This window comes from Acomys russatus, chromosome 7 (genome assembly GCF_903995435.1).
Source record: "Acomys russatus chromosome 7, mAcoRus1.1, whole genome shotgun sequence".
Lineage (NCBI taxonomy): Eukaryota > Metazoa > Chordata > Mammalia > Rodentia > Muridae > Acomys > Acomys russatus.
In genome coordinates this window covers 36219163-36235365 of record NC_067143.1, presented here as the reverse complement: position 1 = coordinate 36235365, position 16203 = coordinate 36219163, and the positions used below count along the sequence as shown (strand labels likewise).

At 45.0% G+C, this 16203-nt stretch overlaps 1 protein-coding gene across 1 annotated transcript in view; it reads right to left on the bottom strand.

Annotated features, from left to right (window-relative positions):
• Window positions 1–16203, bottom strand: part of Pde8a (phosphodiesterase 8A) — a 120982-nt gene that overhangs the window by 22597 nt on the left and 82182 nt on the right. Inside the window, exons 7-11 of the mRNA XM_051148819.1 lie at window positions 11247–11325; window positions 9801–9938; window positions 4917–5005; window positions 2950–3001; window positions 2821–2863 (exon numbers count right to left, since the gene is read on the bottom strand). Coding sequence (XP_051004776.1) covers window positions 2821–2863; window positions 2950–3001; window positions 4917–5005; window positions 9801–9938; window positions 11247–11325 — 401 coding nt within the window. The remainder of the gene's footprint in view (window positions 1–2820; window positions 2864–2949; window positions 3002–4916; window positions 5006–9800; window positions 9939–11246; window positions 11326–16203) is intronic.

Sequence of the window (16203 nt, the reverse complement as noted above, 5' to 3'; positions counted from 1 at the left end):
CAAGCTCAGAGGAAGACAGCTGTCCAGTGTCCTTCCCAAACTGGTTCCTGAACTCTCTTACCCAACTGGTATTATGCTCTACTTCCTTCTAATGGCCACTACTACTTGAGGACTGACTTCTATTGTCCATGGCCTGATGGCCCTACCTGCCCCATTGAGGCAGGACAGCCTGAGACCTTTGGGTATAGAGCTATTCTGCTACCCAGGAATGAAGACAGGTCAGGGCGTGCTCGTTGTGGGGGCGGCACCCCTAAGGGAACACTCATCAGGTACGAGTACAAATGATGTAGCACTGGGAGGCAAGCAGATTCCCACCTTGCCTGTGCAGCCCTGACCATCACTGATGCCTCCCAAATCCAGCTCTGTCATTTCCTAGCCACCTAGCTCTAAGCTGTCACTTAACTTACTTTTTCTTTCTTTCTTTTAAAGATTTGTTTATTTGCTGGGCGTGGTGGCACACGCCTTTAATCCCAGCAGAGGCAGGCAGATCTCTCTGAGCTCAAGGACAGCCCAGTCTACAAAGCAAGTCCAGGACAGCCAGGGCTTCAAGAGAAACCCTGTCTCAGCAAACAAAAAACAAAAACAAAACACCAAACCAAAACAACAAAAAAGATTTATTTACTATATACACAGTGCCCTGCCTGCATGTATGCCTGCACAGTAGATCTCATTATAGATGGTTGTGAGCCACCATGTGGTTGCTGGGGACTGAACTCAGGACCTTTAGAAGAGCAACCAGTGCTCTTCACCTCTGAGCCACCTCTCCATTTAACTTTGCTTTTTTCATCTGTAGTAAAGAAGTGTTGATAACTTCATGTCCACCTGCTATTCTGAAGAACTAAACCCAACAAAATACCACTAACAACAAACCCAGTGTGTTCTGTGAGATCACAGCACAGAAGTCCTGCCATGGCAGCCCTGTCTGCCACTTCTATTCTGACTCCACAGTGCCCATGGCTTAGCTTCTGCCCCACTCTTCTCTGAGCCTGAGCACTATGGAGGCCAGCCTCTGTACTGCAGGCGATCCATGCCTGCACCCTCTGTGCCACCCAGCCCTGACACTCAGTGCTTTCCATGCCCTCAGCTGCTGTAGTCACACTCTCTTGTCCTCCTTTTGAGTTCCCCTTCCTTTGTCAGGTGCTCACAGGAATTTGCCTCTCACTCTCAGTGTCATTCTCCTCCATAGTAACCTTGCTGGTCCTACTTCCATTTACACCCTGGGCTCCATCTCAGCCCCACAGCTTCACCACTTGCTGATGCCTCTCTGGTCAGAAACATCAGCATCTCTAGTCCTTACCTCTTTGAAGAGCAGATATTCAATATATGCTATTAATAAACAGGACAACACATGTAAAGTGGCCCGTACTTATCTTCCCCAGTCCTATGGCCACACTTTAATATCCAGGCTCAGATAGGATCTCCCACCCAGCCCCACCCCCAGAGACAGGGTTTCTCTTGTAGCCCTGGCTGTCCGGGACTTGCCTGTAGACCAGGTTGGCCTCAAACTCATATTGATCTGCCTTCCTCTGCCTCCCGAGTGCTGGGATTAAAGGTGTGTGCCACCACGCCCGGCCAGATAGGATCTTTTTGACTGCTTTCTCTTCATTCTTCTAGTCCTATATCCTCACATTTGTCCCCTCCCCCCTACCTTTTTTCTTTTTAAAGATTTATTTATTTATTAAGTATACAGGGTTTTGCCTGCATGCCAGAAGAAGGCACCAGATCTCACTATAGGTGGTTGTGAGCCACTATATGGGTGCTAGGAAATGAATTTAGGACCCTGGAAGAGCAGTCAGTGCTCTTAACCTCTGAGCCATCTCTCTGGCCCCTCCCCTCTTTTGAGACAGGGTTTCTCTCTGTAGTTTTGGCTGTTCTGAACTCACTTTCTAAACCAGGCTGGCCTCAAACTCACAGCAATCTGCCTGCCTCTGCCTCCCAAGTGCTGGGATTAAAGGTGTGCGCCCCATGCCTGGCTTTTTCCCTTTCTTATGCTCATCTCATTTTCCTGGTCAATGTCTCCTCTCCTCTCAGTCACCATGTGAGCCACACATCCTTCCATGTGAACAGTTGTCGACACATTACAGCTTCTTAGAGCTCAAGTATCTCCATACCACCCCCTGCTCTGACACCCTCGGAGCCTCCCACTGCCATGAATAGAAAGGCTGATTTCCTACTGGCCTGTCAGGGCCATGATAAATTCAAACTCCTTGCCCTGACTTTGAGCCCATCTACACTTACTATTCCTCGTTCTGGAGGACCACTGCGCACACTCCCTCTTCCACAGCACCCGACGGAGAGCCCTCACAGTCCATCCTTTATCTGTGAGGACAAAACAGGAGGGAGCATGCCAAAGCCATGACTTATGTTTGAAGGAAACAAGCGCTCCGAGCCAGAGAAAAGCCTTTGCAGTAGAAAGAATGGTCTTTGAGGCAGGAGTAGAGACATGAGATGAAGCAAGTCTGATGGGCCCAAATACCTATAGGATGGCGGTGACAACTGTTAGGACAGCTGAAGATATCCCTGCTAATGTACTTCAGTACTCCACTCAACCTTGTCTGCCTCCTAAAGCTCAGTCCAGGCTCTAAAATCATACTTCATTCAACATGTCTGCATAGAAGTCCTATGTTGAACCTACCAGTTCTCTCCCCACAGGCCAGCACCCGTCCCAGGCACTCATGTCCTTCAACCCAAACCGTGCTGGGGGAGTGCTGGTGCTAGGAGAACGAGCCCCACCACTGAACAAAGCAGGCCAACCAAAGAAAGGGTCTGTGAGTTTCCCCCCAAACACTCAACCTTGAGCATAAATGTAGAGCCTCATACCTGTTTGACTGTCAGTCTGAACACACTCAGTTATGCTCTCAACCTAAAAATAAAATTTACAAGCCATTAGTTTCGATCACCTAAAATTGTCCCTTGGAGTGCACAGACTCTGGGGCTCTCTTCACCTACCTTACTGTTGCCATTGCACACTCTGATAATGGACACATAGTGTCTGATTTTTCTGCAAGTAGAAAACAGTATTATTTTCCCCCTGACTTTAATTAGCCTTATTCATTATGAAAATACTATCCTTTAGTAACACATGAAATGTTTTGAGAGTATTCGCCTTCTAATATACACCTTAGAAGAATATATATTGAAGAATATATTGGTGGCCAAGGCCACCCATAAGCAAACAAAATCTTCTAACCCTCTTATATCTTTGGAAAAAGGAGCTGCCTTCATCAGTGACTTCCCTAGCTATGACAACAGACAATACAAAGACACATGTGCTTTTAACAGTGTGTCACATGTTAGCCTTACTTCCTGTGTGTTGTTTTGACCAGCGCTGATACTGATGCTCTCTCAATTCCAGCAGTCTGCTTACAGTCACTCTCCAAGACAGCCCAGAGACCCACACAGCCCACAGAAGCCACATAGCGGCCACATAGCACCCAGAGCACACTGCCCACAGAGGCCACACAGCACCCAGAGCACACTGCCCACAGAGGCCACACAGCACCCAGAGCACACTGCCCACAGAGGCCATACAGGCCGAGGTTTCTTCCAGCCTTGGCTAGCCAGCATCTAAGACCCAGTGATGAGGGCTGAGCACAGAAGCTGCTGGCCTGTCCCATTTATTTATTGTTCCTTCAGTTTCTTTCACCTTGCCCCCATAATGAAATCCCTATATACTCATAAAAAAAAAAAAAAAAAAAAAATGGAATGGGCATAAAAGAGCAAAGGCTAAGAACAGAGAGCCCACACAGATCTGCCTCCCTGAGGCGATCGCCAACTGGCAGCAATGTCTTCTGACAAAGCACGCGAGCTGTGCAGTTGGCACTGAGGGCTGCACCAGGCACCATCATACATGGCAGCCAGGGCTGGGGCTGGAAACCAGACCTCTCTACGACTCAGTTTCCTCATGTGTAGAGGCATCACTGTGATAACAAAACAGAGCTGCATTTAGAATGAGGTGGAAATGAAATGGCATCTCCCACCAGCCAAGAACCTGGCTAGAGAGGGAAATACTTAGAGAAGAGAGGCAGCTCTGACACCATGTGCCACACTTCCTCCTCTTGCCTTCTTCCTTTTGGTGAAAGTATCATACACTAGGTCTGACTTTATATTTTGCACTTAAAGTAGAGTTAGGTCTTTCCTTACAACTTAATTTTCTACGATCATCACTTATTAAAATATATTATACTGTTGGGTGTTCTATAATCCATACTTAGGATTTTCTGGAAACTTTCCCTATTATTTTGAATAGGTCTGAGACAAGGCATCTAAATAAATTTAGGCTCTTAATATATACTTACGATGTACAATATTTGTATTTACAATATGAGCACATACATGCTTGCCCATGTGGCCACGTGTAAAGGCAGAGGGTGACATTAGGATGTCTTCCTCAATTACTTCTCAACTACATCACCATCGTCACCATTGTCATCAAGACAGGGTCTCACTGAACCTGGTCTCACCATTTCACTGCTGGACTGGCTGTCAGTGAGATGCCAGGACCTCTAACCCTGCAATGATGGAGTTGTAGGCATGGCGCCACACTGGCTTTTATGGGGGGCGGGGGCTGGAGATCTGAACCTAGATTCTCAGGCTTGCACAGCAAGCACATTTCTCAGTGACCCAGCTCGCCAGGCCTAACACATGTTAGCTTACAAACACTGAGGCACACATGATTTGAATATAAACACTGAAGTCTCTTGCAAATCTACAGTGCATGAAGAAGTCTATCCCAAGTCTAGTGGCTCTGGACTGCAAGTGGAATATCCTTGAGGAACCCCACCCTGCAAGGGTATCCCTGTGAGACCCCTGGCCTTGCTCTGAGCCTTTTCCACATCTGTGAGCAGTTTGCAGTTCAAGTATTCAAAGTACATGCAAAACCTGGACTGCTGACTGAAACACACGGCCACACTTACCCTCCCTGCCCAACGACAGGCACGATCTTCACATTTTGTTGTATATTGTCCCCATTCTTCGTCTGGGTATGGTAAACTCCTTGCCACTCCTACAAAGAGAATGTCCCATCATTACACTGTGGCTTTAAAGCATCAACGCAGGAACATTTTCCACTTTGGTTCTGATTCACTAATCACCATGAAAGAACTCAGGATAAAAAATGATCTCAAATGTGATTCCAGTAACCTGATACTCTTCCTCAGCCCTCAAGTCCACTCAACAAGAGTCAAGCTGCCTCGGTGTAAGCGGTCATCTGCTGGCAGGAGAGAGGCCCCTCACTTCAAGGCACCGAGGCCGCTTCTCTCAGCTCCCACACCTCCCTGTGTGGTGGAGGGAATTAGCACTTTGCCTTGGGACTTGGTGCAGGAGAAACCTCAGGACTAGGGCACAGAAGCACAGTGTGTGGCCACTACTGTAGCAGGCTGGCTTGGAAGTCCCATACAGACTACAAACTTGTAGTGACCCTCTTGCCTCAGCCTCCTAAGTGCTATGACATGTACATTTTAAATGGGTGGATTGTATGCTGTGGGAATTACATCTCAATAGAACCATTATATTATATGAAAAAGAAAATAGTAGAGGAAGGAAAGAGAAATTAACAGCAGGCCAATAGGCTCAAGCCACCAGCATGTTGAAAAACGTATTCACAATTTCCTTCTCCAGCTCTTTCTGAATAAAACAGACAATTGACAGACCAAGCCAAAGTCTAACGGGCCACGCCAGCACCACAGTTCCCCCAAAGGAGCAATGATCAAGTTAGTGACCTGGCTGGGGGAACTATGTTAAATCTAAGGTTCCCAGAAACAAATATAAGGTATTAGCATGAAACATATTTACTAATCATAACTCTACAAAACATCTAGTTATGTATCACTGTGTGCTAAAAATTCAGAGAGTAGGAGTACTTCCTTGGACTGTGGTCATAGAGATTTACAGCTGCTAAGTCAGCCACCTGGCGAGTTCAGGAGCCAGCCTGTTTGGGGTACAGGTGCTTTTGCAAGGTCCTGTCCCCACATGAGCTCCCCACTGCACACAGTGAGACTAGTGCTTCTCTGCTTTCTGGCACAAGCTGCATGCCGGGCTGGGCTGCTATGAGCCCCCTTTGGCAATCACTGTCACAAAATTAAGTCATTGTCATCCAGTTGCCCTGTCCCCAAGGCTGGCACAGCGCTTACCCATGATAAACAATCAAGGAACACACAAGGCTTTTGTTTACAGAGTGACTGAGGTCAACTATGGAATCCTGGTCACCAGGCTAAGCAATCTGAACACTATACAACGGGATAGTCTTGGGGTGAGGAGAGCTAATGGGACTTGCCCGCCACAACTGCGGGGTGTGAAGAGGTCCTGGAGAGGTCAGGGGCACACAGTGTACACACACAAGGAAGTCAGCAGCCAGTAGGATTGGTAATGTACTTGGAGGCAAAAGGCAGCAGGGATCAGCTTATTCCTGGGATCTAGGGCAAGGTAACTTGTGAGGATGGCCTAAGAACAGAGAGTGACTGGAAGAGATATTGGGAATTTTTTACTCATGGAGAGTGAGAAGAAAATCATTCTCTGACAATTTAATTTCAAGTGACAGGATATTGAGGGACGGGGCAAGGGGGCAAATGTCAGAGTCTAGATAATTTGTGGAGGAAAGAGAAGAAAGTGGAGGAGGGACACAGACCTTGTCAGTGAGGAAGGAAGAAGGATCACAGGAAATAAAGCAGGTCAAAGGGTCCTGAGGCCACACATCAGCACTGACAGGCAAATGAACAGCCGGCATGTATCCTTCACTGAGCATGTGTGCATGCATGCGTGAGTGCGTGTGTGTGTCTGTCAGGGGTAGAGCAACAAAAGGGAAAAAGTCAAGATGTATAGATAGGGATAAGGCCAAATAAAGCTTAGTTACTTGGAAGATAGGAGGTTTTAAGTCCCCTGACTGGAGAGTTATGGGGAAGAAGAAAAAGCATACAGGGAAGCACAATCAAGACCTAAAGAATCAAGTTAGCGTCTCTACTACCCCAAAGGGAGCAACAGGCAGGAAGGTTTGTGGGGTGATGAGTGTCTGGAATACTCAGCTTCAAGGAGGGAATGTCTCCTCCGGCCCAGGGCATTCTGATGCCTAGCTCATCTGACCATTTCGTCTCTTCTGCCATGCTTGTCTCCTTGCTGACCACAACATGGAGGCTCCACAGGGCCCTGGCTCCTCCACCAGCCTTTCTCCTGCAGACAATGAACTGGACAAATGTCTGCTTTCTCACCTCAGTGTACCACCAGTAGGTTACACAATGGGTAGAATCACTTTTTCACACTCTCTAAACTCTTGAAAATATAACAACAACAAAAGCCAAAACAAACAAACAAACAAGCAAAACTAAAAGCCGGGCGTGGTGTCACACACCTTTAACCAGCACCCGGGAGGTGCTACCGAGTTCCAGGACAGCCAGGGCTACACAGAGAAATCCTGTCTCAAAAAAACCAACCAACCAAACAAACAAACAAAACCCTCTGAAATACATTGAACAATCGGCCAGACTCCTTTCAGAAACAGAGTAGCAAACAGGCCGATAACATGGAAGTCTTTCTGGATTTTGCTCATAATCATTTCAAGTTTATGGAGAGGAGTTTCTGCTCCTAGACTTGAGGTTTTGGTCCCTGGTCCCCAACAGTGTCCAGCAGAAGCAAGATACTGTACACACAAACCTGACACACTGACCACATGTGCTGTCACCATTTGCTCTCCTCAGTAAGAGGGATCCAGCATGCCTGGCAAGGGGTCCAGACTGTTTGATGCCCAATTATAAAACCACTAGCTTAAAACAAAAAACCTGGCATGCCGGTAAACACCTTTAATCTCAGTGCTGGGGAAGCAAAAGCTGGTAAATCTCTGTGAGTTGGAGGACAGCCTGGTCTACATAGAAAGAACTTGTCTCAAAACAAAACAAAACAAAGCCAACAAGTAGGATTCAAGCAGTGCTTAGCTAACCTTGACAGTGTACAGCTGGGCCCTTGCATTCAACCTGCTCTTTCAGTGGTCTTTTGTTTTGTGTTTGTTTTGAGGCAGGGTCTCAGTGGCCTGGAATTCACTCTGTAGAGCAGGCTGGCCTCATATTCACAGAGATCTACCTGCCTCTGCCTCCCAAGTGCTGGCATTAAAGGTGTGTGCCCTTTTTCTGTGTTCTTTTGTTTTGTGTTTTGTTTGTTTGTTTTCTAGACAGAATTTCTCTGCCTTGGCTGTCCTGGACTCGCTTTGTAGACCAGGACAGCAATTCACCTGCCTCTGCCTTCTGAGTGTTGGGATTAAAGGCATGGGCTACCACCAGCTGAGAATCAGTTTTTCTTTTTTTCTTTTTTTTTTTGGGGGGGGGTGAGTTTTGAGATAAGGTTTCTGTGTAGCCTTGGCTGTCCAGGACTCACTTTGTAGACTAGGCTGGCCTCGAACTCACAGCAATCCACCTGCTTCTAACTCCTGAGTGTTGGGATTAAAGGCATGTGCCACCACCGCCCAGCTCTTCTGTGTTTTGTTTTTTTTTTTTCAAGACAGGGTTTCTCTGTGTAGCCTTGACTATCCTGGACTGCTTTTGTAGACCAGGCTGGCCCACAACCACCCGGCCTTCTTCTGTGTTCTTAATTCAAGGTAATACCTTGTTCTTGCAGCCACAGGGAAAGCAAAGAGAAACAGAGCCATTTACTATGTCTTCAAGGGGCCCAAGCCAAGTGAGGTTTAACCTGTACATAGCCCCTGCCTACTGGCACTGGGGAAAAATTCACTACCGTAGCCTCTGCACCTGGCAGCACAACAATTTACTAATTTTAAAAAAATGTCCCAACCACTCATAGTAACAGGTTCTTCTCAATTTTGAAAAACAAGGAAAAGCTCACTAAAAGGATGAAAAATAACTCCTCAGACTCTTTCCTCTCATCATAGCCACAAGCCGGGCACCAAGGAGGCGCTGACAGAGCACAGGAGGAGGCCTGGCTGAGTGTACCTGCCTGCTCCTCTAGCACCATGATCGCACAAGCTCCTCACACTGCCAACAGTGATCCCGTCTGTTTCCAACCCTGGAAGACGAGCTCTCTGAGGCAAGCGTTCTTGTTTTGATCACCCTTCTATGGCGGAATTTAGCAAAGTGCTTAGCACACAGCTGGCCTTTGAAAGCTGCTCAGGCACAGACACACTCTGAGGTGTGCTGCCTCACTGGCAACCCTTACCCAGAACCATGTGCCACCTTGGTTGGCACTTAATATACCATAATATGCTACCTTAAAAGATCGGTTATCAGGAATATCAGCTTTCTAGGGCTACACATAGAAACCATGTATAAAACAGAGACGGGGCGGGGGGGGGGGGGCGGGGAGCCAAATTATTCACCCACCACTCAAAAAAGAAACTAATTTTAAGGTGAATCCCGGTGACTATGCTTATTGGCTAATCATACCCACATCCTTGGCTTCCGTTTATGCATTTGTAAAGTGGGAGTAACAGGGGCTTCTGGGAAGGGTAGTAAGGCTGAGACCACCTGCTACACAGTGTGCCCAGGGAACATTAAGTCTTCCTTCCTTGACAGCAGGTAGCCAAGAAGAGACTTGATACCCTATGAGACTATACAGGGGGAGGTAATCCCCCCCCCCAGGAACAGTCATAGGGGAGGGGAATAATGGGAAAATGGGAGGGGGGAGGAATGGGAGGATACAAGGGATGGGATAAACATTGAGATGTAACAAGAATAAATTAATTAAAAAAAAGTATAAATAAAAAAAAAAAAAAAGAAAAACAAAAGGAAAAGTGAAAAAAAAAAAAAAAAAAAAAGCCTTCCTTCCTTACCTGGAAGTGACAAAGGTGCTAACATCCTACTTACCTTACCTATCGTGATACACGAGTTTATGGCATCGAGTAAGTCACCTTTCTTTTCATTTATGGGCACTTGTGCTAACTCCTTCCCTATTAATTCGCCTGACTGATAACCCATTGTTGTTTCAAATGCAGGGTTTGCATACTGGAAAGAGACAAAAGAAAAAATTAAGTAAATTTAATGATGTTGTGGAAAAAAGAAAAGGTCTTCTATGTAGGTACCGCTCCCTCCCCCCCCCCGACTCCCCACCCCCAAAACTCAGCAGCTTGGGGTTCATCATGGATGTTCTAAAGCTAGGAGAACTCTGCATCCTGGGAAGCTTCTGCTTAGATGACACATGTCTGGACTTTCTGCTGTGTCTTTCACTCCACCATCAATGAAGACCAAGGAAGGCATGTTTCCAGGACAACCCAGGCTGTTACACAGAGCTGCCCAGATGGTGCTAAAGTAAAGCAAAGTGCCAGGCTGGGCTGTAAGCAGCCAGGCTCTGCCCTCTGCCCTCTGCCCTCTGCCCCTCTGCCCCTCTGCAAGGCATTCCACCCACCTGTGCTCACCTGGATGGGGAAAATAAAAAGAAGCCTCTTTGGTACCATTCGTGTGGAAAACAAACTAGAAATTGCTTATTAATGAGACATTTGATGGTAAGTTTCATTGGAAGTTTAAGACCAGAAATAGAAATGATAAAACAGAGCCTTGTGGTCGCTGTCCAGCTCTGGTCTCCTTACTGGACACTGGAGCACGCACTTCACACGCATGACCTCGGGTGACCCTCACACCCTTAGGAAAGGTAGGTGGCAACTTCCCAAAGATGCATGCCTGAAGGAGGCACCCAGAAGCCTGCACCCTCAACCCCTGGTCTGAGTTAGCATCAACTCCCAAATACCAGCACCAGTAACAAAAGGAGCCACAGGCTGAGATTCAGTACACTAAAATCAAACGGAGCTCATTCCCAGATTAAAGGAATGCTTCCCTGGAACTGCTGTCTTTTAGTAAAGGCCATATTATCTTTATCGATAACTATCTATCTCTTATAGAAACCAGCCTTGCTGATAATAGTAGTTTAGCCTGTTATTTTCTGAATTTTTAACTGTTTTTAGTAAATTCCTACAAGTGTAAAGTGCCTCCAAAAACAGTGAGGAAAGATGTAAGCGCAGGGAAGACAGCTTGTGCTGTGGCCAGCCTGAGGGAAAAGTCACCTGGCCACCCCAGGAGAAATAATGAGAAAAGATCTAGCATTTCGACATTTTTGGTGCCATAAGCAATCATTTTCTTATCTACAGAGTTTATTTTGTATTACACGTTTTTACTGATTTTTCTCTTACAACCATCTCAAGATAAAATTAAAAGGCCCTTGGGACTTCAAAAGAAAAAAAATCAAATTGTAGGGCTACAATGCTAAAAATGATAATAAACAAAATAAATCCATAAGCATAAATTTCCAAAATAACAAACCTGTATAATGTGGTCTTCACTTGTAATTTCAATTGCTTCTTGGCTTTTCTCTAATGCAGTGAATACTGAGTTACAAGCCCTTCATGGATAAAAACAAAAAGACTGATAAGTGTATTTACACTAGCCATAATTACTAAATCAAAGACGACCTTAGGGTTATATTATAGGAGCTTACTTAAGGGTCTAGTGTCTGACTTACAGAGGTTAACGTGTGCTCGTTGAGAAAGAGGAAGGGGAAATGTTTCAAAACATAACGGATTCCTTCTACAGCCCCAGTACTCACTGTGCAGGCCAGAACGATTACATGCCAGTGTAGCTGTGGTCCCCTGAGCCCCTAGAATGTCCTTTTTCTTCCTCTTCTTTTGGTTTTTCAAGACAGGGTTTCTCTGTGTAGCCTTGGCTGTCCTGGACTCGCTTTGTAGACCAGGCTGGCCTCGAACGCACAGAGATCCGCCTGCCTCTGCCTCCCGAGTGCTGGGATTAAAGGCATGTGCCACCATGCCAGGCTTAGAATGTCCTTTTTCAAAACTAAAGAACCTTCATAAGGGCTAACTGAGAGAACAGAGTCTAGATTGCTGCACAGAACCTGGCGGAGGGGAGGTAGTCATCCATTTGAAGGCATTATTTTAAAATAATTATTTTCACAGTATTGGGGGCACCTGGGAGGACCGGCTCTGCTGCCTGCTCTTTCGGTCAGCCTTACTCTGTGAGCATATTCCCACTCCCATGTTTGAAATACTTTTTTTAATTATACAGGCAACAAATGTTTATTGATGTGTGTATGTATGATATGTGTAAGATGGCTTCCACTATGAGGATAAGATGAATAACAAACATTAGTGATGGCACCATACAGTGTATGAATGTAGAGTTGGCACTGCCCCCATTTTGGAAAACAGTCTAGACAGTCTTCAAATAGTTAAACATGGAATCATTATATAATCCAGCTATATCTACTCTTGACTATGTACTTAATAAAAATAAAAATATCTGTTGACACAAAAAGACTTAGCCATTGGCGGGCATGGTGGGGCATTCCTTTCATCCTGCCACTCAGGAGGCAGAGGCAGGTGGATCACTGTGAGTTTGAGACCAACCAAAGAGAGTCCAGGACAGCCAAGGCTAACACAGAGAAACCCTGTTTAAAGAAAGAAAAACAAAACAAAACAAAACAAAAAACCAACTTAGCCATAGCAGCTGGCAAGTACAAACAGGTCAAATGTCCTCCAGTAAAGAATGACTAAGTAAAATGGAATACTATGTAGACATAAAAAAGTCAATGAAGTCCTGTACATATGCTATGGTATAGATACGCCTTAAAAACATTATGTTTAAATGCAAAACGTCAGTGACAAAGGATCGCACTCTGTATGATCTGCAGACCCAGATACAGGAAGTAAAGCAAGGGTGTGGGCTTGGAGTTAAAAATGTAACCATTCTTACAGTTTTATTATCTCCCTTTCTCACTGAACATATATCAATAACTACGGTGTTCTACCACCACATTTAATCACCATATAATATTTTATTATAAGGTTGTACCAAAAATATATTCAAAAAGCTGGGCGTGGTGGCACGTGCCTTTAATCCCAGCACTCAGGAGGCAGAGGCAGGTGAATCACTGTGAGTTCAATGCCAGCCTGGTCTACAGAGCGAGTCCAGGACAGCCAAGGCTACACAGAGAAACCCTGTCTCAAAAATCAAAAACAAAACAAAACAAACAATATAAATATAAAACAAACCCCCATGATAAGGCACATGGGCTGCTTCCAGGCTTTTGTCTTAGATAAGGGACCACCTCCCAAAAAAAAAAAAGCATGCCCAGAAGGCTCTCTTAGTTTGTAAGACTAAAAACACAAGTATTTGCCTGCTTATGCACAAAGTGTAGAGACAATAAGTAACTATAAACTTTAAAAACTACAGTGCTTTTACATTCTTCTTGCTCAACAAAGTTATTTAGAACAAAAGGAAGCCTGTGAGATGGCTCCAAGGGAACTTGACTATGATCTCAAGGAACGCATATGGTTCGAGAGAAAAGACTCCTCTCTCGACCTCCGCATATTCACTGTGAGTGCCCACTTCCATGTATATAAACCCACAGAATAAATAAATCAATTTTTAATTTAAAAAACTGAAATTAGAAACAAGGAGTGGAGAGATGGCCCAGGGGTTAAAAGCACCTACTGCTCTTGCAGAGGATCTGAGTTTGGTTCACAGCGCCACAGCGTACAGCTTACAGTGGCTATAACTGTAGGTCCACGGGATCCACACCCTCCTCTGAGCTCTGAAGACACCTGCACTCACATGCACAGTGCCCCCCCCCACACACAGATACACCTAATGAAAATACTAAAAATAATCTTATAGGGGCTGGAGAGATGGCTCAGCGGATAAGAGTACTGTCTGCTCCTCCAGAGGTCCTGAGTTCAATCCCCAGCAACCACATAGTGGCTCACAACCATCTATACTGGAAGCTGATGCCCTCTTCTGGCATTCAGGTGTATACCCAGATGGAACACTCATACAGAAAATAAATAAAATAAAATAAAAATAATCTTATAAAAGTGAAGGGGCTGGAGAGAGCGCTCAGCGCTGCTCTGTCATGTGCTGCCCTGTCAGGCCCATCAGTTCAGTGTCCAGCCCCAGGTCAGGCAGCTCATGACCGCCTGCGACTCCAGCTGCAGGGGAATCTGATGCCTCTGGTCCCTGTAGGCGCCTGTGCTATGTACATACACCCCCCTCCCCTATACACATACTTAAAAATAAAACCCTAAGCACACACACACACACACACACACACTCAAAAATGGCTGGTGAGATGATTCAGTTTATAAAAAGTCCTTGGGAGACAGAAGCAGGCACATCTCTACCAGGCCAGCGTGTTCTCCATGGTGAGTTCCAGGCTAGTCACAGCCGTGTAGTGAGATCACACTCCACCTCTGCCATAAGCAGCTCAGAGGACACAGAGCTGTGAGAAGCCGCGTGGGATTCCTCATTCTTCTTCAGCAGAGCACAACAGCCAGGTGGAAAATGCTAATCTTACTCAGTTTTAGTTCTTTGATTACAAGTTCACTTGAACTTCTTTTCATGTTTTCTGACTTGTAAATTGCTTGTGCATAGCTTTAAAGTTTTTTTGGGCGGTGGGGGAGCATTTCATTATTTGACTCAAAGCTCCTTATTTAGGCTACTAACCTAATGCCCATTGGATATGCAACAAATAATTTTGTTTCCATTCAGTTTCCTATAATTTTAACATTATTTCAGGGTTTGTTTCTTTTTACATACACAAAGGATTTAATGTTTTTCTGTAACTTGTTTGGTTTCTCTTCCTTTGTGAAATTCAGTTTTTATTCCATGCTGACTTTAAAATGGCTTCATCACCCAATCAAATATTTTGCCTATATTTTTGAGCATTTAACATGGCTCTACATTTAAGCTTTTACTTCATTGGTGGTTCTTTGCGGGAGGGAGTGAAACTGGGGTATGTTAACTTCTTTTTCAACTAATTAAGCAGCTGTCACGCTCCTACTCACTGAGCAGCTCACTTTTTTGTGTTGATCAGGCCCCAGTCTTCACATACACACAGGCCTGTTTCTAGACTTTCATTCTAGTTGGTGACACAGCAGTAAAAAGGCTGCTTCTTTCATTTCTCTAGCACTGGCAGAACAGGTCTCCTTGTAGTCCACTGTCTCTAGTCCCACATTTCTTTTCCTTTTATATGTTTTCTCATTTCCTTTGTAATGTACATCTTTGTACGCTGTCGGCTAAAACAAGGCATGATGGGAGAGGAGAAGTACAGCATTAGGCAGATTCAGGAGTGTCTTGGGGGCCACACCTGGGAGCCTGGACTTTACCTTGAACTCAGCGGCATATTATAAGACAGAAACACAAATGGAGGTTGCACGTTATTTCTGTGTGAAGAATGACAAGAGAAAGTCAGAGCTAACTGTGGGGAGACTGACTGGGGATTCAATAATCCAGGCAAAAGGAAGTGAGTGACCGGACTCTAAGAACAGTGAACACAAAAATAATGGAATAGAGTCCAAAGAAACCCAGGAGAAGAGTTGAGACAAAGAAAGAACAAGATTTAGGAATGGAGTTTCAATGCAGGACTATATGCTGACCCTACTATGTTCACTATGCTAAGGTATTGAGGAAGAAAATTTGAAGTGTTCAACTTCAGGAGATGAGAGAGAAAACTGCTATAGTATTAGAAATGTAAATTGTAACAGGCCAGGTGTGGTGGGTGCACACTTTTGATTCCGGCACTCAGAAGGCAGAGATGGGTAGATCTCTGGGATAGACAGTGAGACCCTGCCTTAAAATAGATGCATACATAAACAAATGTGAATCACAAACAAATGAACTAACTGCCACTTGCTACTTGTGAGCTCTGAGCTGAGAGTCAGATCATGTCTGAGCTCATTTTCCGTACCTATCCTTTCAGCATTCCTGCTTAGAGATGGTGGCTCTACATTAACTCTAGTAGCTCATTTCACTCGATAAAGTACTTGTTTTTCCTACATATGGGGCCATGTACTATTGCTTCCTATGAATTGTAACACTCCAATTTCCATAGCTTTTTATCTGGGTCAGGCATATCCACACAGAACAACAGCCTCTCTCTGACCCCCTAGAAAGAAATATTAAATAATTGGACACAGAAGAGACACAGAATGAAGAGAATGGTTGGTTTTGTTTCTCTTCTATGAACCTGGTAGTATTTTAAAGCTCTTTCTTACTTGATATACTAATATCTAGGCTACTGTTTGTTTCTTATTTAAAAAAAAAAATCTCAGATGCACATGGTCGGACAGGCCTATGATCCAAGCACTGAGGAGGCCAAGGAACAAGGATTCTAAGTTCAAGGCTACCCTGGATAACACAACAAGACCCTGTCTCAAAACAAACAAACAAACAAAAATCTCTTAGGCTGGAGAGATGGCTCAGTGGTTAA